We start from the raw sequence: 21,449 nt of genomic DNA, 5'->3' as shown, positions 1-21,449 counted from the left end.
TATTGTTTAACATAATGTCCTAGGGTTGTCATCTGATGAAGATCATCAAAGGTTAGTGCTACATTTAGCTGTGGTTTGGGTTTATGTGACATTATATGCTAGCTTGAAAAATGGGTGTCTGATTATTTCTGGCTGGCTACTCTGCTGACATAATCTAATGTTTTGCTTTCGTTGTAAAGCCTTTTTGAAATCGGACAGTGTGGTTAGATTAACCTCTATGGGCTAGGCGGGACGAATTCGTCCCACCTACGTAACAGCCAGTTGAAGCCTGTGGCGCGATTTTCAAATACCTTAAAAATCCTATTACTTCAATTTCTCAAACATATGACTATTTTACAGCTATTTAAAGACAAGACTCTCGTTAATCTAACCACACTGTCCGATTTCAAAAAGGCTTTACAACGAAAGCAAAACATTAGATTATGTCAGCAGAGTACCAAGCCAGAAATAATCAGACACCCATTTTTCAAGCTAGCATATAATGTCACAAAAACCCAGAAGACAGCTAAATGCAGCACTAACCTTTGATGATCTTCATCAGATGACAACCCTAGGACATTATGTTATACAATACATGCATGTTTTGTTCAATCAAGTTCATATTTATATCAAAAACCAGCTTTTTACATTAGCATGTGACGTTCAGAACTAGCATGCCCCCCGCAAACTTCCGGCGAATTCACTAACAATTTTCTAAATTACTCACGATAAACGTTCACAAAAAGCATAACAATTATTTTAAGAATTATAGATACAGAACTCCTCTATGCACTCGATATGTCCGATTTTAAAATAGCTTTTCGGTGAAAGCACATTTTGCAATATTCTAAGTACATAGCCCGGCATCACAGGGCTAGCTATTTAGACACCCAGCAGGTTTAGCACTCACCAATATCAGATTTACTATAAGAAAAATGGTCTTACCTTTCCTGTTCTTCGTCAGAATGCACTCCCAGGACTTCTACTTCAATAACAAATGTAGGTTTGGTCCAAAATAATCCATAGTTATGTTCCAACAGCAACGTTTTGTTCGTGCGTCCCAGACACTATCCCAATGGTAAATAACGGTCGTAGCGACGGCGCATTTCGTGACAAAAGATTTCTAAATATTTCATTACCGTACTTTCGAAGCATGTCAACCGCTGTTTAAAATCAATTTTTATGCCATTTTTCTCGTAAAAAAGCGATAATATTCCGACCGGGAATCTGCAATTAGATAAACAGCCGAAGGAAAATATATCACTGGGTCGAATCGGGCACGCGCCTAATTCCATTGTCCTCTGATGGGCCACTTGGAAAAGGCGATAATGTGTTTCAGCCTGAGGCTGTCTCGTCATCATTCAGGTTTTTCCCGGGCTCCGAGAGCCTATTGGAGCCGTGGGAAATGTCACGTTACAGCTAAGATCCTGACTCTTCAATAAACAGAAGCAAGAACAACAACACCTTGTCAGACAGGTCACTTCCTGCATGAAACCTTCTCAGATTTTTGCCTGCCAAATGAGTTCTGTTATACTCACAGACACCATTCAAACAGTTTTAGAAACTTTAGGGTGTTTTCTATCCATATGTAATAAGTATATGCATATTCTAGTTACTGGGTAGGAGTGGTAACCAGATTAAATCGGGTACGTTTTTTATCCGGACGTGAAAATACTGCCCCCTATCCCAAACAGGTTAACGAGAGTCTTATCTTTAAAATGGTCATATTTTTGAAAAATTTAAGTAATATCATATCTAAGGTATTTGAATAACGCGCCACAGGATTCAACTGGCTGAGTAGGTGGGACGCAAGCGTCCCACCTAGCCCATAGAGGTTAAAAGCTTTGGGGCACCTTAAATGACATTTTGGGGGAAAAAAAGCCAACTCGGCTCCTTCATATATTGAATCAGATGGCTCATTCATCACAAAGCCCACTGATATTGCAAACTACTTTAATGACCTTTTAATTGGCAAGATAAGCAAACTTAGCGATGACATGCCAGCAACAAACGCTGACACTACACATCCAAGTATATATCGGACCAAATTATGAAGGACAAGAATTGTACTTTTGAAGTCCATAAAGTCAGTGTGGAAGAGGTGAAAAAACGATTGTTGTCTGTCAACAATGACAAGCCACCGGGTCTGACAATCTGGATGGAAAATTAATGAGGATACTAGCAGACGATATTGCCACTCCTATTTGCCACATCTTCAATTTAAACCTACTAGAAAGTGTGTGCTTTCAGGACTGGAGGGAAGCTAAAATCATTCCGCTACACAAAAATAGTAAAGACACCTTTACTGGCTCAAATAGCCAACCAATCAGCCTGTTACCAACCCTTAGTAAACTTCTGGGGAGAAAAAATCGATATCTCTATCTATCTCTCTCGATATCTCTCTATATCTCTATATCTCTCTCGATCTCTCTCTTGATATCTCTCGATATCTCTCTTGATATCTCTCGATCTCTCTCGATATCTCTCGATCTCTCTCGATATCTTTATATCTCTCTCGATATCTTTATATCTCACTCGATATCTCTCTATGTCTCTCTCGATCTCGCTCGATCTCTCTCGATATCTCTCTCGTTATCTCTCTCGTTATCTCTCTATCGATATCTCTCTCTCGATCTCTCTATCGATATCTCTCTCTCTCGATATCTCTCTCTCTCGATCGATATCTCTCTATCGATATCTCTCTTCGATATCTCTCTCTCGATATCTCTCTCGATCTCTCCCTATCGATATCTCTCTCGATATCTCCCTATCGATATCTCCCTATCGATATCTCTCTATCTCTCTCTAGAAATCTCTCTCGATCTCTCTCTCTCTCTCTCTCTCTCTCGATCTCTCTCTCTCGATATCTCTCTCTCGATATCTCTCTCTCGATATCTCCTCTATCTATCTCTCTCTCGATATCTCCCTATCGATATCTCCCTATCGATATCTCTCTCGATATCTCCCTATCTCTCTCTAGATATCTCTCTCTAGATATCTCTCTCTAGATATCTCTCGATCTCTCTCTCTCTCGATATCTCTATCTCTCTCGATCTCTCTCTCTCGATATCTCTCTCTCTCGATATCTCTCTCTCTCGATATCCCTCTCTCTATATCCCTCTCGATATCCCTCTCTCGATATCCCTCTCTCGATATCTCTCTCTCTCGATATCTCTCTCTCTCGATATCTCTCTCTCTCGATCTCTCTCTCTCGATATCTCTCTCACTCGATATCTCTCTCTCTCGATCTCTCTCTCTCTCGATATCTCTCTCTCTCGATCTCTCTCTCTCGATATCTCTCTCTCGATATCTCTCTCTAGATATCTCTCTCTAGATATCTCTCTCGATATCTCCCTATCTCTCTCTAGATATCTCTCTCGATCTCTCTCTCTCTCGATCTCTCTCTCGATATCTCTCTCTCGATCTCTCTCGATATCTCTCTCTCGATATCGCTCTCTTGATATCTCCTCTATCTATCTCTCTCTCTATATCTCTCTCTAGATATCTCTCTCTCGATATCTCCCTATCGATATCTCCCTATCGATATCTCTCTCGATATCTCCCTATCTCTCTCTAGATATCTCTCTAGATATCTCTCTCTAGATATCTCTCGATCTCTCTCTCTCTCGATATCTCTCTCGATATCTCTCGATCTCTCTCTTGATATCTCTCTCTCTCGATATCTCTCTCTCTCGATCTAACTCTCGATCTCGATCTCTCTCGATATCTCTCTCGATATCTCGATATCTCTCTCTCTCGATCTCTCTCTCGATATCTCTCTCGATCTCTCTCGATATCTCTCTCCATCTCTCTATATATCTCTCTCTCGATATCTCTCTCTCTCCATCTCTCTATATATCTCTCTCTCGATATCTCTCTCTCTCTCTCGATATCTCTCTCTCTCTCGATCTCTCTCTCTCGATATCTCTCGATCTCGATATATCTCTCGATCTCGATCTCTCTCGATATCTCTCGATCTCTCTCGATCTCTCTCGATCTCTCTCGATATCTCTCGATCTCTCTCGATCTCGATATCTCTCGATCTCGATATCTCTCGATATCTCTCGATCTCGATATCTCTCGATCTCGATCTCTCTCTCTCTCTCGATCTCTCTCGATCTCTCTCGATCTCGATCTCTCTCGATATCTCTCGATCTCTCTCGATCTCTCTCTCTCTCGATCTCTCTCTCTCTCGATCTCTCTCGATCTCTCTCTCTCGATCTCTCTCTCTCTCGATCTCTCTCTCGATATCTCTCTCGATATCTCTCTCGATCTCGATATCTCTCTCGATCTCGATATCTCTCTCTCGATATCTCTCTCGATATCTCTCGATCTCTCTCGATCTCGATATCTCTCTCGATCTCGATATCTCTCTCGATCTCGATATCTCTCTCGATATCTCTCTCGATCTCGATATCTCTCTCGATATCTCTCTCGATATCTCTCTCGATCTCGATATATCTCTCTCTCTCTCGATATCTCTCTCGATATCTCTCGATATCTCTCTCTCTCTCGATATCTCTCTCGATCTCTCTCGATATCTCTCGATCTCGATCTCTCTCGATATCTCTCGATCTCTCTCGATATCTCTCGATCTCTCTCGATATCTCTCTCGATCTCTCTCTCGATCTCTCTCGATCTCTCTCTCTCTCGATCTCTCTCGATCTCTCTCTCTCTCGATCTCTCTCTCTCGATCTCTCTCGATCTCTCTCGATCTCTCTCTCTCGATCTCTCTCGATCTCTCTCTCTCTCGATCTCTCTCTCTCGATATCTCTCTCGATATATCTCTCGATATCTCTCTCGATCTCGATATCTCTCTCGATCTCGATATCTCTCTCTCGATATCTCTCTCGATATCTCTCGATATCTCTCTCGATCTCGATATCTCTCTCGATATATCTCTCTCGATATCTCTCGATATCTCTCTCTCTCTCGATATCTCTCTCGATATCTCTCGATCTCGATATCTCTCGATCTCGATCTCTCTCGATATCTCTCGATCTCGATCTCTCTCGATCTCTCTCGATATCTCTCGATCTCTCTCGATCTCGATCTCTCTCTCTCTCGATCTCTCTCTCTCTCGATCTCTCTCTCTCTCGATCTCTCTCGATATCTCTCTCTCTCGATATCTCTCTCTCTCTCGATATCTCTCTCTCGATATCTCTCTCTCGATCTCGATATCTCTCTCTCGATCTCTCTCGATCTCTCTCGATCTCTCTCGACCTCGATATCTCTCGATCTCTCTCGATCTCTCTCGATATCTCTCGATATCTCTCGACCTCTCTCGATATCTCTCGACCTCTCTCGATATCTCTCGATATCTCTCGATATCTCTCGATCTCGATATCTCTCGATATCTCTCGATCTCTCTCGATATCTCTCGATCTCTCTCGATCTCTCTCGATCTCTCTCGATCTCTCTCGATCTCGATCTCTCTCGATCTCTCTCGATCTCTCTCGATATCTCTCGATCTCGATCTCTCTCGATCTCTCGATCTCGATCTCTCTCGATCTCTCGATCTCGATCTCTCTCGATCTCGATCTCTCTCGATCTCGATCTCTCTCGATCTCGATCTCTCTCGATCTCTCTCGATCTCGATCTCTCTCGATCTCGATCTCTCTCGATCTCGATCTCTCTCGATCTCTCTCGATCTCTCTCGATCTCTCTCGATCTCTCGATCTCTCTCGATCTCGATCTCTCTCGATCTCGATCTCTCTCGATCTCGATCTCTCTCGATCTCGATCTCTCTCGATCTCGATATCTCTCGATATCTCTCGATCTCGATATCTCTCGATATCTCTCGATATCTCTCGATCTCGATATCTCTCGATCTCGATATCTCTCGATCTCGATATCTCTCGATATCTCTCGATCTCGATATCTCTCGATATCTCTCGATCTCGATATCTCTCGATCTCGATATCTCTCGATCTCTCTCGATCTCGATCTCTCTCGATCTCTCTCGATCTCTCTCGATCTCGATATCTCTCGATCTCTCTCGATCTCGATCTCTCTCGATCTCGATATCTCTCGATCTCGATCTCGATCTCGATCTCTCTCTCTCGATCTCTCTCTCTCGATCTCTCTCTCTCGATATCTCTCTCGATATCTCTCTCGATATCTCTCTCGATATCTCTCTCTCGATATCTCTCTCGATATCTCTCTCGATATCTCTCGATATCTCTCTCGATATCTCTCTCGATATCTCTCTCGATATCTCTCTCGATATCTCTCGATATCTCTCTCGATATCTCTCTCGATCTCGATATCTCGATCTCGATATCTCTCTCGATATCTCTCTCGATATCTCTCTCGATCTCTCTCTCGATCTCTCTCGATCTCGATATCTCTCTCGATATCTCTCTCGATATCTCTCTCGATCTCGATATCTCTCTCGATCTCGATATCTCTCTCGATATCTCTCTCGATCTCGATATCTCTCGATATCTCTCTCGATCTCGATATCTCTCTCGATCTCGATATCTCTCTCGATCTCGATATCTCTCTCGATATCTCTCTCGATCTCGATATCTCTCTCGATATCTCTCTCGATCTCGATATCTCTCTCGATCTCGATATCTCTCTCGATCTCGATATCTCTCTCGATCTCGATATCTCTCTCGATCTCGATATCTCTCTCGATCTCGATATCTCTCTCGATATCTCTCTCGATATCTCGATATCTCTCTCGATATCTCTCTCGATATCTCGATATCTCTCTCGATATCTCTCTCGATCTCGATATCTCTCTCGATATCTCTCTCGATATCTCTCTCGATCTCGATATCTCTCTCGATATCTCTCTCGATATCTCTCTCGATCTCGATATCTCTCTCGATATCTCTCTCGATATCTCTCTCGATATCTCTCTCGATCTCGATATCTCTCTCGATCTCGATATCTCTCTCGATCTCGATATCTCTCTCGATCTCGATATCTCTCTCGATCTCGATATCTCTCTCGATATCTCTCTCGATATCTCTCTCGATATCTCTCTCGATATCTCTCTCGATATCTCTCTCGATATCTCTCTCGATCTCGAGAGAGATATCGAGATCGAGATATCGAGAGATAGATATATCTCTCGATCTCTCTCGATAGCTCTCTATATATCTCTCTCTCTCGATAGCTCTCTATATATCTCTCTCTCTCTATCAACAGACTTTCAGCACACTTATAGGGAAGGAGTGGGTGGCAAGGAATAAGTTAGCCCTAAATATTTCCATAACTAAAAGCATTGTATTTGAAGCAAAACACCCACTAAACCCTAAACCTAAACGAAATCTTGTAATAAATAATGTGGAAATTGAGCACGTTGAGATGACTAAACTGCTTGGAGTAACCCTAGATTATAAACTCATGGACAAAACATATTGATGCAGTAGTAACTAAAACGGGGAGAAGTCGGTCTATAATAAAGCGATGCTCTGCCAGGTCCTACAGGCCCTAGTTTTGTCACACCTTGACTACTGTTTAGTCGTGTGGTCAGGTGCAACAAAAAAGGACTTAGGGAAATTGAAATTGGCTCAGAACAGGGCAGCACAGCTGGCCCTTTGATGTACACAGAGAGCTAATATTAATAATATGCATGTCAATCTCTCCTGGCTGAAAGTGGAGGAGAGATTGACTTAATCACTACTTGTATTTATGAGAAGTATTGACATGTTTAATGCACTAAACTACTGGCACACAGCTCGGACACAGTCCAGAACAGACTATGGGAGGCACACAGTACTACATCGAGCCATGACGACATGGAACTCTATTCCAGATCAAGTAACTCATGCCAGCAGTAAAAATAGATTAAAAAATAAATAAAAAAACACCTTATGGAACAGCGGGTACTGTGAAGCAACACAAACATTGGCACAGACACACACGATAACATATGCACTATACATACACATGGATTTAGTACTGTAGATATGTGGCAGTGGTGGAGTTGGGGCCTGAGGGCACACAGTGTGTTGTGAAATGTGTGAATGTATTGTCATGTTCTTAAAATTGTATAAACTGCCTTAATTTTGCTGGACCCCAGGAAGAGTAGCTGCTGCTTTGGCAGCACCTAATGGGGATCCATAATAAATACAAATAAGCTATAATAATGGAAGTTACAGCCATGTCTCAGGGCTATGAGAAACCATTTCAACAGACTAAAATGACACAGTGGAGTGACTGGAGGTAGGAACCCTGTTCCCACTGGTTCTCCTCCAGAAACACATTGGCTACAGAGACGATAATTAGATTATAGAGTTTGCGCAAGATCTGGCATATTTTCTGCCATTCAATTGGTCATTTCAATTAATGATTTAACCATTGATTCTTCAACATAAACACCTCATTGGGCTGAAACAAAACTCAAGATTGTGGAATCAAAGATATCCACTATTTGTCAGGGTGCACAATATCTAAGGAAGTCTCACAGTTCTGCTCGTGTGAGGTACAGTATCTCATGATAAGCTGTATGTCACACTATCTGTATTTTTCGTAGCTGTCTACATACCACCACAGAGTGAAGTTGGCACTAAAACCACACTCCATGAGCTGTATTCCACCATAAGCAAACAGGAAATCACTCACCCAGAGGCGGCGGTGACTTTATTGCAGGGAAAGTTAAATCAGCTTTACCGAATTTCTATCAGCATGTTAAATGTGCAACCAGAGGGGGAAAAAAAATTCTAGACCACCATTACTCCACACACAGAGACCTGTACAACTCTCTCCCTCACCCTCCATTTGCCAAATCTGTCCATAATGCTATCCTCCTGATTCCTGCTTACAAGCAAAAATAAATGCAAGACGCACCAGTGACTTGGTTTACAAAAAAGTGGTCAGATGAAGCAGATGTTAAACTACAGGACTGTTTTGCTAGAACAGACTGGAATATGTTCTGGGATTTTTCCCGATGGCATTGACAAGTACACCAGATCAGTCACTGGCTTTATCAATAAGTGCACCAAGGACATCATTCCCACAGTGACTGTACGTACATACCCCAACCAGAAGCGATGGATTACAGGCAACATTCTCACTGAGCTAAAGGGCAGAGATGACGCTTTCAAGGAGCGGCACTCTAACCCGGAAGCTTAAAAGAAATCCCGCTATGCCCACCAACGAACCATCAAACAGGCAAAGCAACAATACAGGACTAAGATCGAGTCGTACAACACCAGCTCCGACACTTGTTGGATGTGGCAGGGCTTGTAAACTATTACAGACTACAAAAGGAAGCACAACCGAGAGCTGCCCAGTGACACGAGCCCACCAGACGAGCTAAATAACTTCTATGCTCGCTTAGAGGCCAGGAACACTGAAACATGCATGAGAGCATCAGCTGGTCCGGATGACTGTGTGATCACGCTCTCCTGCAGCCGATGTGAGTAAGACCTTTAAACAGGTAAACATTCACAAGGCCACTGGGCCAGATGGATTACCAGGACATGTACTCCAAGCATGCGCTGAACAACTGGCAAGTGTCTTTACTGACATTTTCAACCTCTCCCTGTATGAGTCTGTAACACTAACATGTTTCAAGCAGACCACCATACTGCCGTACAAATCAAAAAGGCAGTAACTGCTAATTTGGTAGAAAATGATTTAATGTCATTTTTACAACGTTAAATACATGCTTAATCATGTGGACAAGTATCCTGCCTCTATTGTATTGTGTTTTAGAGAAAATGGGGGTCATGTTAGCAGTAAATGCATAAAGTTACTGTGAAACCAAGGTAAATAAGTTCCACGCTATGAGCAGTTACTGCCTTTTTGCTTGGTAAGGCAACATAGTGTTCTTGGGCCAGGGACTAAGGTAACCTGCCTAAATGACCACTGACCCATTGCACTCACGTCTGTAGCCATGAAATGCTTTGAAAGGCTGGTCACGGCTCTGATCAACACCATTATCCCAGAAACCCTAGACCCACTCCAATTTGCATTACTGCACCAACAGATCCTCAGATGATGCAATCTCTATTGCACTCCACACTGTCCTTTCCCACCTGGACAAAAGGAACACCTATGTGAGAATGCAATTCATTGACTACAGCTCAGCGTTCAACACCATAGTGCCCTCAAAGCTCATCCCTAAGCTAAGGACCCTGGGACTAAACACCTCCCTCTGCAACTGGATCCGAGACTTCCTAACGGGCCACCCCCAGGTGGTAAGGGTAGGTAACAATACATCCGCCACGCTGATCCTCAACACAGGGCCCCTCAGGGGTGCGTGCTCAGTCCCCTCCTGTACTCCCTGTTCACGCATGACTGCACAGCCAGGCACAACTCCAACACCATCATTAAGTTTGCTGATGACAACAGTGGTAGGCCTGATCACCAACAACGACGAGACAGCCTATAGGAAGGAGGTCAGAGACCTGACCGTGTGGTGCATGGAAAACAACCTCTCCCTCAATGTGATCAAGACAAAGGAGATGATTGTGGACTACAGGAAATAGAGGGCCTAGCATGCCCCCATTCTCATCGATGGGGCTGCAGTGGAGCAGGTTGAGATCTTCAAGTTCCTTTGCGTCCACATCAACAACAAACTAACATGGTCCAAGCACACCATGACAGTAGTGAACAGGGCACGACAAAACCTAATCCCCCTCAGGAGACTGAAAAGATTTGGCATAGGTCCTCATCCTCAAAAGGTTTTACAGCTGCACCATCGAGAACATCCTGACGTGTTGCATCACTGCCTGGTATGGCAACTGCTTGGCATCCGACCGCAAGGCACTACAGAGGGTAGTGCGTACGGCCCAGTACATCACCGGGGCCAAGCTTCCTGCCATCCTCTATACCAGGCAGTGTCAGAGGAAGGCCCCAAAAATTGTCAAAGACTCCTGCCACCCTAGTCATAGTCTGTTCTCTGTGCTACCGCACGGCAAGCAGTACCAGAGCGCCAAGTCTAGGTCCAAGAGGCTTCTAAACAGCTTCTATCCCCAAGCCCTAAGACTCCTGAACAGCTAATCAAATGGCTACCCAGACTATTTGCAACCCCCCACACTGCTGCTACTCTGTTATTATCTATGCAAAGCCACTTTAATGAGCCTACCTACATGTACATATTACCTCAATACCGGTGCCCCCGCACATTGACTCTGAACTGGTACCCCCTGTATATAGCCCTGCAATTGATATTAACTGCTGCTCCTTAATTATTGGTTTCACTTATCTCTTACCTTTTTATTTTTTTAAATAAAAAAAATAAAAACTGCATTGTTGGTTAACCTGTTGGGTCTAGGGGGCAGCATTTGCACGTCTGGATAAAAAAAATGTACCCGATTTAATCTGGTTACTAATCCTACCCAGTAACTAGAATATGCATATACTTATTATATATGGATAGAAAACACTCTAAAGTTTCCAAAACTGTTTGAATGGTGTCTGTGAGTATAACAGAACTCATTTGGCAGGCAAAACCCTGAGACATTTTCTGACAGGAAGTGGATACCTGATGTGTTGTATTGACTTTAAACCTATCCCATTGAAAAACACAGGGGTTTAGGAATATTTTGGCACTTCCTATTGCTTCCACTAGATGTCACCAGCCTTTACAAAGTGTTTTGAGTCTTCTGGAGGGAGATCTGACCGAACAAGAGCCATGGAACGTTGATGTCCCATTAGACACCTGGCGCGCTAGTTCATGTTGGGTACCCTCGTTCCAATACGTTATAAAAGAGTATGCATTCGTCCACCTTGAATATTATTCATGTTCTGGTTAAAAAGGCCCTAATGATTTATGCTATACAACGTTTGACATGTTTGAACGAACGGAAATATATTTTTTCCCCTCGTTCATGACGAGAAGTCCGGCTGGCTTAGATCATGTGCTAACGAGACGGAGATTTTTGGACATAAATGATGAGCTTTTTTGAACAAAACTACATTCGTTATGGACCTGTGATACCTGGAAGTGACATCTGATGAAGAGAATCAAAGGTAATGGATTATTTACATAGTATTTTCGATTTTAGATCTCCCCAACATGACGTCTAGTCTGTATCGCAACGCGTATTTTTCTGGGCGCAGTGCTCAGATTATTGCAAAGTGTGATTTCCCAGTAAGGTTATTTTTAAATCTGGCAAGTTGATTGCGTTCAAGAGATGTAAATCTATAATTCTTTAAATGACAATATAATATTTTACCAATGTTTTCTAATTTTAATTATTTAATTTGTTACGCTGACTTGACTGCCGGTTATTGGATGGAAACGATTTCCTCAACATCAATGCCATAGTAAAACGCTGTTTTTGGATATAAATATGAACTTGATAGAACTAAAAATGCATGCATTGTCTAACATAATGTCCTAGGAGTGTCATCTGATGGAGATTGTAAAAGGTTAGTGCATCATTTTAGCTGGTTTTATGGTTTTGGTGACCCTGTCTTTGACTTGACAAAACATTACACACAACTCTTGTAAATGTACTGTCCTAACATACTCTAAATTTATGCTTTCGCCGTAAAACCTTTTTGAAATCGTAAAACGTGGTTAGATTAAGGAGATGTTTATCTTTCAAATGGTGTAAAATAGTTGTATATTTGAAAAATTTGAATTTTGACATTTATTTGGATTCAAATTTGCCGCTCTTGAAATGCACCTGCTGTTGATGGAGTGCACCACGGGTGGCACGCTAGCGTCCCACCTAGCCCCAAGAGGTTTAAGGGCTTGTAAGTAAGCATTTCACTGTAAGGTCAACACCTGTTGTATTCAGCGCATGTGACAAATAACATTTAAATGAATTTGATTTGAAAAAAATCAACGCACAACATTAATTGAATGAGTGTTGAGTGCCAGAAAGATCGCAAAGACTGCCTGCGACTACAGAGAAAAATTGCTGTGTACTGTACTGTAGCTATGTAGTATTTGTTGTGCATGGTCCCTGACAAATAGTAAAACGAATTAAATTAAACTAATAAAATAAAGAGCGACAGTAAGTTAGCAGTAACAGACCTTGTCAGGCCTGCCCTCGGCATCTTTGAGCAGGATGTAGGGTTTCTTCCTGATACGGTTCAGGTCCTCGTGTAGACCGTCCAACAGGAAGGCCAGCAGCTCGTGAGAGTCCTGCTGCTGGTAGCCTGAGAACTGGGGGGCAAAACGACCCACCTGGGTCTGGAGGGAGGGGAGAACAGAGACACACACAAACAGGTATATAGGAAATTCCAAATTGACACTTCACCCCTAGGGAACTTGTGGAGATTGAATGAGTGGAAGCAAAATAGTAGATTCCACCAACCTGTAGCCTGTCAGATAACAAAGTAGTACTATTGCCATATTTCTTATATCTGTGATACTTTCTGATCTACTCAAGAGCAGTGGTGTAATCGAAGTTAAACTCACGTAAACACCGTTCACGCACCTTTTCTATTTTGCATGAACGTTGACCCACCTATTGCGGAAAACCACATTGAAAGTATAGGGAGCGTTACTTTATTCACCACGAACGGAAATCAGTGTTAACCCACCCATTCTTTCTACTACTACATCACTGCTCAAGAGACTCGGTTGTTGTGGCGTGTGGGTCTAAGGGTCAATTTGGGATTGGGCACATCATTGCTGCATTTCAATCCAGAATCAAAGCAGAAGTGAGGAAACAACTTTCAGACCATGTGAATTTCAGAAGTTAGTACGGGTACAGTACAGGGTTGAGGTCAATTCAGAATGTAAACCAAATTTCAATTAGACATTTTCCCAATTGAAAAGCATTGAAGATAATTGGAATTTCAGTGTACATTCGGAATTGCCTGGAATGGAAATGGACTTGACACCAACCCTGGTACAGTAAATTACCTTGAAAGGCCGTGGTGTGACGTAGCTGTACTTCCCAGACCACGACTGCTTGGTGATCTCAGCGTAGGCCTTGGCGATCTCCCCTTTCATTCCCAGAGGGTTGTCCTCATTCAACTCATCGTTGTACTTGTCTTTCAGGAAATACTCGGTGAGAGGAGGAACATTACTTAAACACTGAAGAAAAACAACGAAAGAAACACACAAAATATATAAAAGATTAAAAGTTGGGGGGGAAAAAGCAGTAAAACAAGACAGGGAATAACGAGCAAATCCAAATGAAAAACCCAACAGTCAAAGGAATCGCCAAAACCAACAGTATTATACAATGCCAGAGGTCAATCAAAACCAGCAGCAGTTCCTGCCATGATAAAATTAAAACAAATGCATACACACCAACGTACACAGTGAACAGTTTAATGTATTTTTTTTATTTAACCAGGCAAGTCAGTTAAGAACAAATTCTTATTTACAATGACGTCCTACCAAAAGGCCTCCTGCGGGGAAGGGGGCTGGGATTAAAAATATAGGACAAAATGCACATCACGACAGGACAACACATAAAGAGAGACCTAAGACAACATAGCAGCAACACACCATGGAAGCAACACCACATAACAAAATGGTAGCAGCGCAAAACATGGTACAAACATCATTTGGCAAGTTAAGGGGTTAGAGTATGGTACCTGCAGTGCAGAGTTCATGAAGCAGGTGTTTCCCAGGTTGGAGAGACCACACAGGCCAGCCCGCTCACTCTGCCTGCCTTCGGAGCACTCATAGCTGTTATACGGGTGGTAGGACGGAAGGCTGTAGCTAGAGTTTTTCACACTGAAGAGGATCCATAACATCAGTCAGGAATAAATAAAGAACATGGACTTAGCCTATTGCATACGGCTGGATAAGATAACTGGATGTTACCAAACTAAATGCAGGCATAAAGTACTTAAGAGTAGCGGCATAATAATGTGTACTGCTTATTTTTAAGTAATTGCCTTAATCTTGTTTGGACCCCATGAAGAGTAACGGGGATCCTTAATAAATACAAAAGGCTAGTGCCGACACACAAACCTTAAACATTTTTAGGTCTTTATTACAAAAATAAATACTCCCACGTCACCCCCCCACAACCCCTCAGACGATCCTGCAGGTGAAGAAGGTGGAGGTCCTGAGCTGAGGTGGTTACACGTGGTCTGCTGTTGTAACGTCAAATTCTCTAAAACGACATTGAAGGTGGCTTATGGTACAGAATTTAACATTAAATTCTCTGGCAACAGCTCTGGTGGACATTCCTGCAGTCAGCATGCCAAACGCACACTCTCTGAAAACTTGAGACATGTGGCATTGAGTTGTGTGACAAAAACTGCACATTTTAAAGTGGCCTTTTATTGTCCCCAGTACAAGGTGCACCTGTGTAATGAACATGCTGTTTAATCAGCTTCTTAATATGCCACACCTGTTAGGTGGATGGATTATCTTGGCAATGGAGAAATGCTCAATAACAGGGTTGTAAACAACTTGTGCACAAAATGTAAAGAGAAATACAATTTTTGTGCGTATGGAAGATATCTGGGGCCTATTTTTTCAGCTCATGAAACATGGGACAAACCCTTTACATGTTGCGTTTATATTTTTGTTCAGTGTGTGAGAGACACACACTTTTAGTCTTGTAGTGTGTACACACACACACACCTGCCCGTCAAACATCTCATTCCAAAAATCATGTGCAATAATACAGTGTTGGTCCCCCTTTGCTGCTATAACAGCCTCCACTCTTCTGGGGAGGCTTTCCACTACATGTTGGAACATTGCTGCAGGGACTTGCTTCCATTCAGCCACAATGGCATTAATGAAGTCGGGGCGATTAGACCTGGCTTCCCATCAGCGCTCCAATTCATTGTGAAGGTGTTCGATGGGGTTGAGGTCAGGGATGTGTACAGGCCAGTCAAGTTATTCCACAGCAATCTCAACAAACCATTTGATGTACCTCACTTTGTGCACCGGGGCATTGTCATGCTGAAATAGTAAAGGGCCTTCCCCAAACTGTTGCTACAAAGTTGGAAGCACAATCGTCTAGTTTGTCATTGTATGCTGTAGCATTAAGATTTCCCTTACCTTGAAATAAGGGACCTACCACGAACCCGCAAAACACCAGTCTCAATGTCAACAGTGAAGAGGCGACTCCGGGATACTGGCCTTCTAGGCAGAGTTGCAAAGAAAAATCCATACCTCAAACTGGCCAATAAAAAGATTAAGATGGGCAAAAGACACTGGACAGAGGAACACCGCCTAGAAGGCCAGCATCCCGGAGTTGCCTCCTCACTGTTGACGTTGAGACTGGTGTTTTGCGGGTACTATTTAATGACTTGTGAGGCGTCTGTTTCTCAGAATAGACACTAATCTACTTGTCCTCTTGCTCAGTTGTGCACCAGGGCCTCGCACTCTTTCTATTCTGGTTAGAGACAGTTTATGCTGTTCTGTGAAGGGAGAAGTACACACCGTGGCACGAGATCTTCCGTTTCTTGGAAATTTCTCACATGCAATAGCTTTCATTTCTCAGAACAAGAATAGACTGACGAGTTTCAGAAGAAAGGGTCTTTGTTTCTGGCCATTTTGAACCTGTAATCAAACCCAAATGCTGATGCTCCAGATACTCAACTAGTCTAAAGAAGGCCAGTTGTATTGCTTCTTTAACCAGACAAGAGTTTTCAGCTATGCTAACAATTGCAAAAGGGTTTTCTAGTGATCAATTAGCTAATCCAAATGTATCATTTAAAAAAAAGGCAATGTGTCACTGGAACACAGGAGCGATGGTTGCTGATAATGGGCCTCATCTACATTGGCGTACAATTACATTCAAAATATTCTGCAGTTTACAGCTACAATAGTCATTTACAACAATGTCTACACTATTTCTGATCAATTTCATGTCATTTTAAAAATGGACCAAAGAAATACATACATTCTTTCAAAAACAGACATTTCTAAGTGACCCCAAATGTTTGAAAGTTAGTGTACACACACCATTTAAATTTTTTTCAGAACATTAACAACCATGTGTGTTCTCTTGTTTTGTACTGTTATGTAGTTTCGACCCAATGATTCATCTGACAAAAAACTATGCGTGCTGCAGGCCCAGGAATGGATCAAAGCTGGCGGGACATTCAATGACGTATCTTCACAGACAAATCAACCGTGGCCCTTGAGCTATCTGCTCAAAATTGCTACACAAAAAAATGAAGGTCAAGCAAGCCTAGTCCCAAGCATCCCCTCAAACTCCATGTGTAGGAGGGCAATTTCTCACCAGGGACCAGGCCCATATTTGCATTTTGATGTTAAGTTTGGCTATTTACAAAGCAAAAGGTACATCAAATATTATAGCCTACACCTCACAGACGGCTGTGTTCCACAATAATTCACTGTTGGCTCCTTTTTCAGGTATCATGGCTCAAGATGAGGAAAAAAAAATCAAGAGATTTGCTGGACCCTATGTCAGAGGTGTTTCAGGGACCACATCGTTTCTTTCAAGGTAGGATTATAGTAATATTTTGTTATGTTTAAGCATATTTACATGTATATTTCTAGAATTGTACCTAATGTTGGCTGTCAGGCTAAATGTATTTTTCTCCAAATGCAGACAATGACCCAAAACACACTGCCGCCCGGGTTTGCATTGCAAATGAGGGCATAAACTGGGTCAAGATGCCAGCATACTAAGTAGACTTTTATGTAGTAAAATAAAGGTTAAATAAAATAACCTATAGTATATCAAAAAATATTTTTTGCATCTCCACATGTAGAGCTCCTGATTTAGACCCGATCGAACTTGTTTGGCATCAACTGAAAACATTCATCCGCAACTCTGCCAAGCCTACAAGCTAAGTTGAACTGGTGCAACAAATTCACTGATCATCTCAGCAAAGTTTTACCCGTGGTCGTGGAGCTGGGGGGGGGGTCATGCAACTGAAATGTAGTTGAAATAAACATCTGCATTTTCAAAGTATTTTTTCCCGTTATTTTATTAATGACAGCATAAAGATGTTGAACAGATACTGTACAGTACACTTTAACCAACATTTCACAGTTGCATGAGGTTTTGAGTTAGAAAAAAAAAACTTGAGTACTCAAGCATCGAATACATTGCAAGTTCGGGGGGGTTCACACCTACGGTCGCCGGGCTACGAAGAGTCTATCGTCCTGCTTATAGCCCATCATGGAAACATTGTTTGCATGATGGGCTACACCTGCTACAGATAAACCGCCTGTTAATGAGTTCCGAGAGCCGATCTGTTATCCAACGATTATTATTAACCCTACATTATAAAAGCCCCTTAGGGCAAATCTGGTCTGTGAGAATACCTAACGAAAAAAAGCCCCTTAGATTTTGAGTCCTCCAATCCTGGAAACGTTGTTTGCAGAATTCAAAGCCCGCTACGCTTGTGAATCCTGGAAACGTTGTTTGCAGAATTCACAGCCCGCTACGCTTGTGAAAAACAAAATACATCCAGCTGCCCATCACTACTGTAAATAAAAACACAGAACATCTAAGGGGACTCTTTATAAAGCAGGGTTAATAATATTTAAATCGTTGGATAACAGATCGGCTCTCGGAACTCATTAAGAGACGGCTTCTATCTTCAATATAAATCATTAATTCAGAAGGTTATAATAAACAGAAAATTGCGTGTCAATTCATAAACCATGGAATCGGTACGTCAAAAATCTATTCCAACTATTTTGCAATCTATATGGCACAGCTGTCAATTTTTGGTCCTTAAATGAAACTGGTATATTTTTTATTTATCACAATTTTCTTTAACCAATTTTGGTCTTTAACCTCTTGACGGTCGCTTAGGATAGGGGGCGCTACAGCGCTTTTAGAAAAAAAATGGTGCCCATTTTAAACGGCCTACTACTCAAACTCAGAAGCTAGGATATGCATATAATTAATACTTGTGGATAGAAAACACCCTAAAGTTTCTAAAACTGTTTGAATGGTGTCTGTGAGTATAACAGAACTCATATCGCAGTCAAAACCCCGAGACAGATCGAAACAGGAAGAGGAATTGTGAATTGCGGTCTCAACTTCATCTCGTTGCCTATAAATCACACCGTTAGCAATGGTTCATTGAGCACTTCCTATTGCTTCCACTAGATGTCCCCAGTCTTTACAAAGTGATTTGAGTCTCCTACTGTGAAAACTGACTGAATGACACGCTGTGGAACGTGGTCACATGAGGATAGCCATCACCATTATGACGCCGGCGCCCCTGGCTACCCTCCCCTTTCGAAACGTTTATAAAGACAATGCAATCGTCCCCCTTGAATCTTATTGGAGCTCTGGTTGAAAAAGGCCCTAAAGATTTATGTTATACAACGTTTGACATGTTTGAACGAACCTAAATAAGAAAAAAATGCATTTTGTTGAAAGAGTAGCCCTACGCACGTCGGAACTTTTGGTGCAGCCTTCAGAACACGCTAACAAGAACAAGCTATTGGAACATAAAGGATGAACTTTTTCGAACGAAAATACATTTGTTGTGGACCTGGGATTCCTGGAAGTGCCTAAGGATGAAGATAATCATTTACATTTAAGTCATTTAGCAGACGCTCTTATCCAGAGCGACTTACAAATTGGTGCATTCACCTTATGATATCCAGTGGAACAACCACTTTACAATAGTGCATCTAAATCTTTTAGGGGGGGGTTAGAAGGATTACTTTATCCTATCCTAGGTATTCCTTAAAGAGGTGGGGTTTCAGGTGTCTCCGGAAGGTGGTGATTGACTCCGCTGTCCTGGCGTCGTGAGGGAGCTTGTTCCACCATTGGGGTGCCAGAGCAGCGAACAGTTTTGACTGGGCTGAGCGGGAACTGTGCTTCCTCAGAGGTAGGGGGGCCAGCAGGCCAGAGGTGGATGAACGCAGTGCCCTTGTTTGGGTGTAGGGCCTGATCAGAGCCTGAAGGTATGGAGGTGCCGTTCCCTTCACAGCCCCGTAGGCAATCACCATGGTCTTGTAGCGGATGCGAGCTTCAACTGGAAGCCAGTGGAGAGAGCGGAGGAGCGGGGTGACGTGAGAGAACTTGGGAAGGTTGAACACCAGACGGTCTGCGGCGTTCTGGATGAGTTGTAGGGGTTTAATGGCACAGGCAGGGAGCCCAGCCAACAGCGAGTTGCAGTAATCCAGACGGGAGATGACAAGTGCCTGGATTAGGACCTGCGCCGCTTCCTGTGTGAGGCAGGGTCGTACTCTGCGAATGTTGTAGAGCATGAACCTACAGGATCGGGTCACCGCCTTGATGTTAGTGGAGAACGACAGGGTGTTGTCCAGGATCACGCCAAGGTTCTTAGCACTCTGGGAGGAGGACACAAGGGAGTTGTCAACCGTGATGGCGAGATCATGGAACGGGCAGTCCTTCCCCGGGAGGAAGAGCAGCTCCGTCTTGCCGAGGTTCAGCTTGAGCTGGTGATCCGTCATCCACACTGATATGTCTGACAGACATGCAGAGATGCGATTCGCAGCCTGGTTATCAGAAGGGGGAAAGGAGAAGATTAATTGTGTGTCGTCTGCATAGCAATGATAGGAGAGACCATGTGAGGATATGACAGAGCCAAGTGACTTGGTGTATAGCGAGAATAGGAGAGGGCCTAGAACAGAGCCCTGGGGGACACCAGTGGTGAGAGCGCATGGTGCGGAGACAGATTCTCGCCACGCCACCTGGTAGGAGCGACCTGTCAGGTAGGACGCAATCCAAGCGTGGGCCGCGCCGGAGATGCCCAACTCGGAGAGGGTGGAGAGGAGGATCTGATGGTTCACAGTATCAAAGGCAGCAGATAGGTCTAGAAGGATGAGAGCAGAGGAGAGAGAGTTAGCTTTAGCAGTGCGGAGAGCCTCCGTGACACAGAGAAGAGCAGTCTCAGTTGAATGCCCAGTCTTGAAACCTGACTGATTAGGATCAAGAAGGTCATTCTGAGAGAGATAGCAGGAGAGCTGGCCAAGGACGGCACGTTCAAGAGTTTTGGAGAGAAAAGAAAGAAGGGATACTGGTCTGTAGTTGTTGACATCGGAGGAATCGAGTGTAGGTTTTTTCAGAAGGGGTGCAACTCTCGCTCTCTTGAAGACGGAAGGGACGTAGCCAGCGGTCAAGGATGAGTTGATGAGCGAGGTGAGGAAGGGGAGAAGGTCTCCGGAAATGGTCTGGAGAAGAGAGGGGATAGGGTCAAGTGGGCAGGTTGTTGGGCGGCCGGCCGTCACAAGACGCGAGATTTCATCTGGAGAGAGAGGGGAGAAAGAGGTCAAAGCACAGGGTAGGGCAGTGTGAGCAGGACCAGCGGTGTCGTTTGACTTAGCAAACGAGGATCGGATATCGTCAACCTTCTTTTCAAAATGGTTGACGAAGTCATCCGCAGAGAGGGAGGGGGGGGGAGGGGGAGGAGGATTCAGGAGGGAGGAGAAGGTAGCAAAGAGCTTCCTAGGGTTAGAGGCAGATGCTTGGAATTTAGAGTGGTAGAAAGTGGCTTTAGCAGCAGAGACAGAAGAGGAGAATGTAGAGAGGAGGGAGTGAAAGGATGCCAGGTCCGCAGGGAGGCGAGTTTTCCTCCATTTCCGCTCGGCTGCCCGGAGCCCTCTTCTGTGAGCTCGTAGTGAGTCGTCGAGCCACGGAGCAGGAGGGGAGGACCGAGCCGGC

At 43.4% G+C, this 21,449-nt stretch overlaps 1 protein-coding gene across 2 annotated transcripts in view; it reads right to left on the bottom strand.

Moving 5' to 3' along the window:
- The window catches only part of LOC100306760 (ubiquitin carboxyl-terminal hydrolase 15), a 74,104-nt gene that overhangs the window by 18,584 nt on the left and 34,071 nt on the right, over window positions 1-21,449 (bottom strand). For both annotated transcript variants that reach the window (XM_045721881.1, XM_045721880.1), the window contains exons 5-7: window positions 14,452-14,593; window positions 13,769-13,942; window positions 12,932-13,090 (exon numbers count right to left, since the gene is read on the bottom strand). In XM_045721881.1, coding sequence (XP_045577837.1) covers window positions 12,932-13,090; window positions 13,769-13,942; window positions 14,452-14,593 — 475 coding nt within the window. The remainder of the gene's footprint in view (window positions 1-12,931; window positions 13,091-13,768; window positions 13,943-14,451; window positions 14,594-21,449) is intronic.

This window comes from Salmo salar, chromosome ssa07 (assembly GCF_905237065.1).
Source record: "Salmo salar chromosome ssa07, Ssal_v3.1, whole genome shotgun sequence".
NCBI lineage: Eukaryota > Metazoa > Chordata > Actinopteri > Salmoniformes > Salmonidae > Salmo > Salmo salar.
This window is presented reverse-complemented; position numbering and strand designations above follow the sequence as displayed.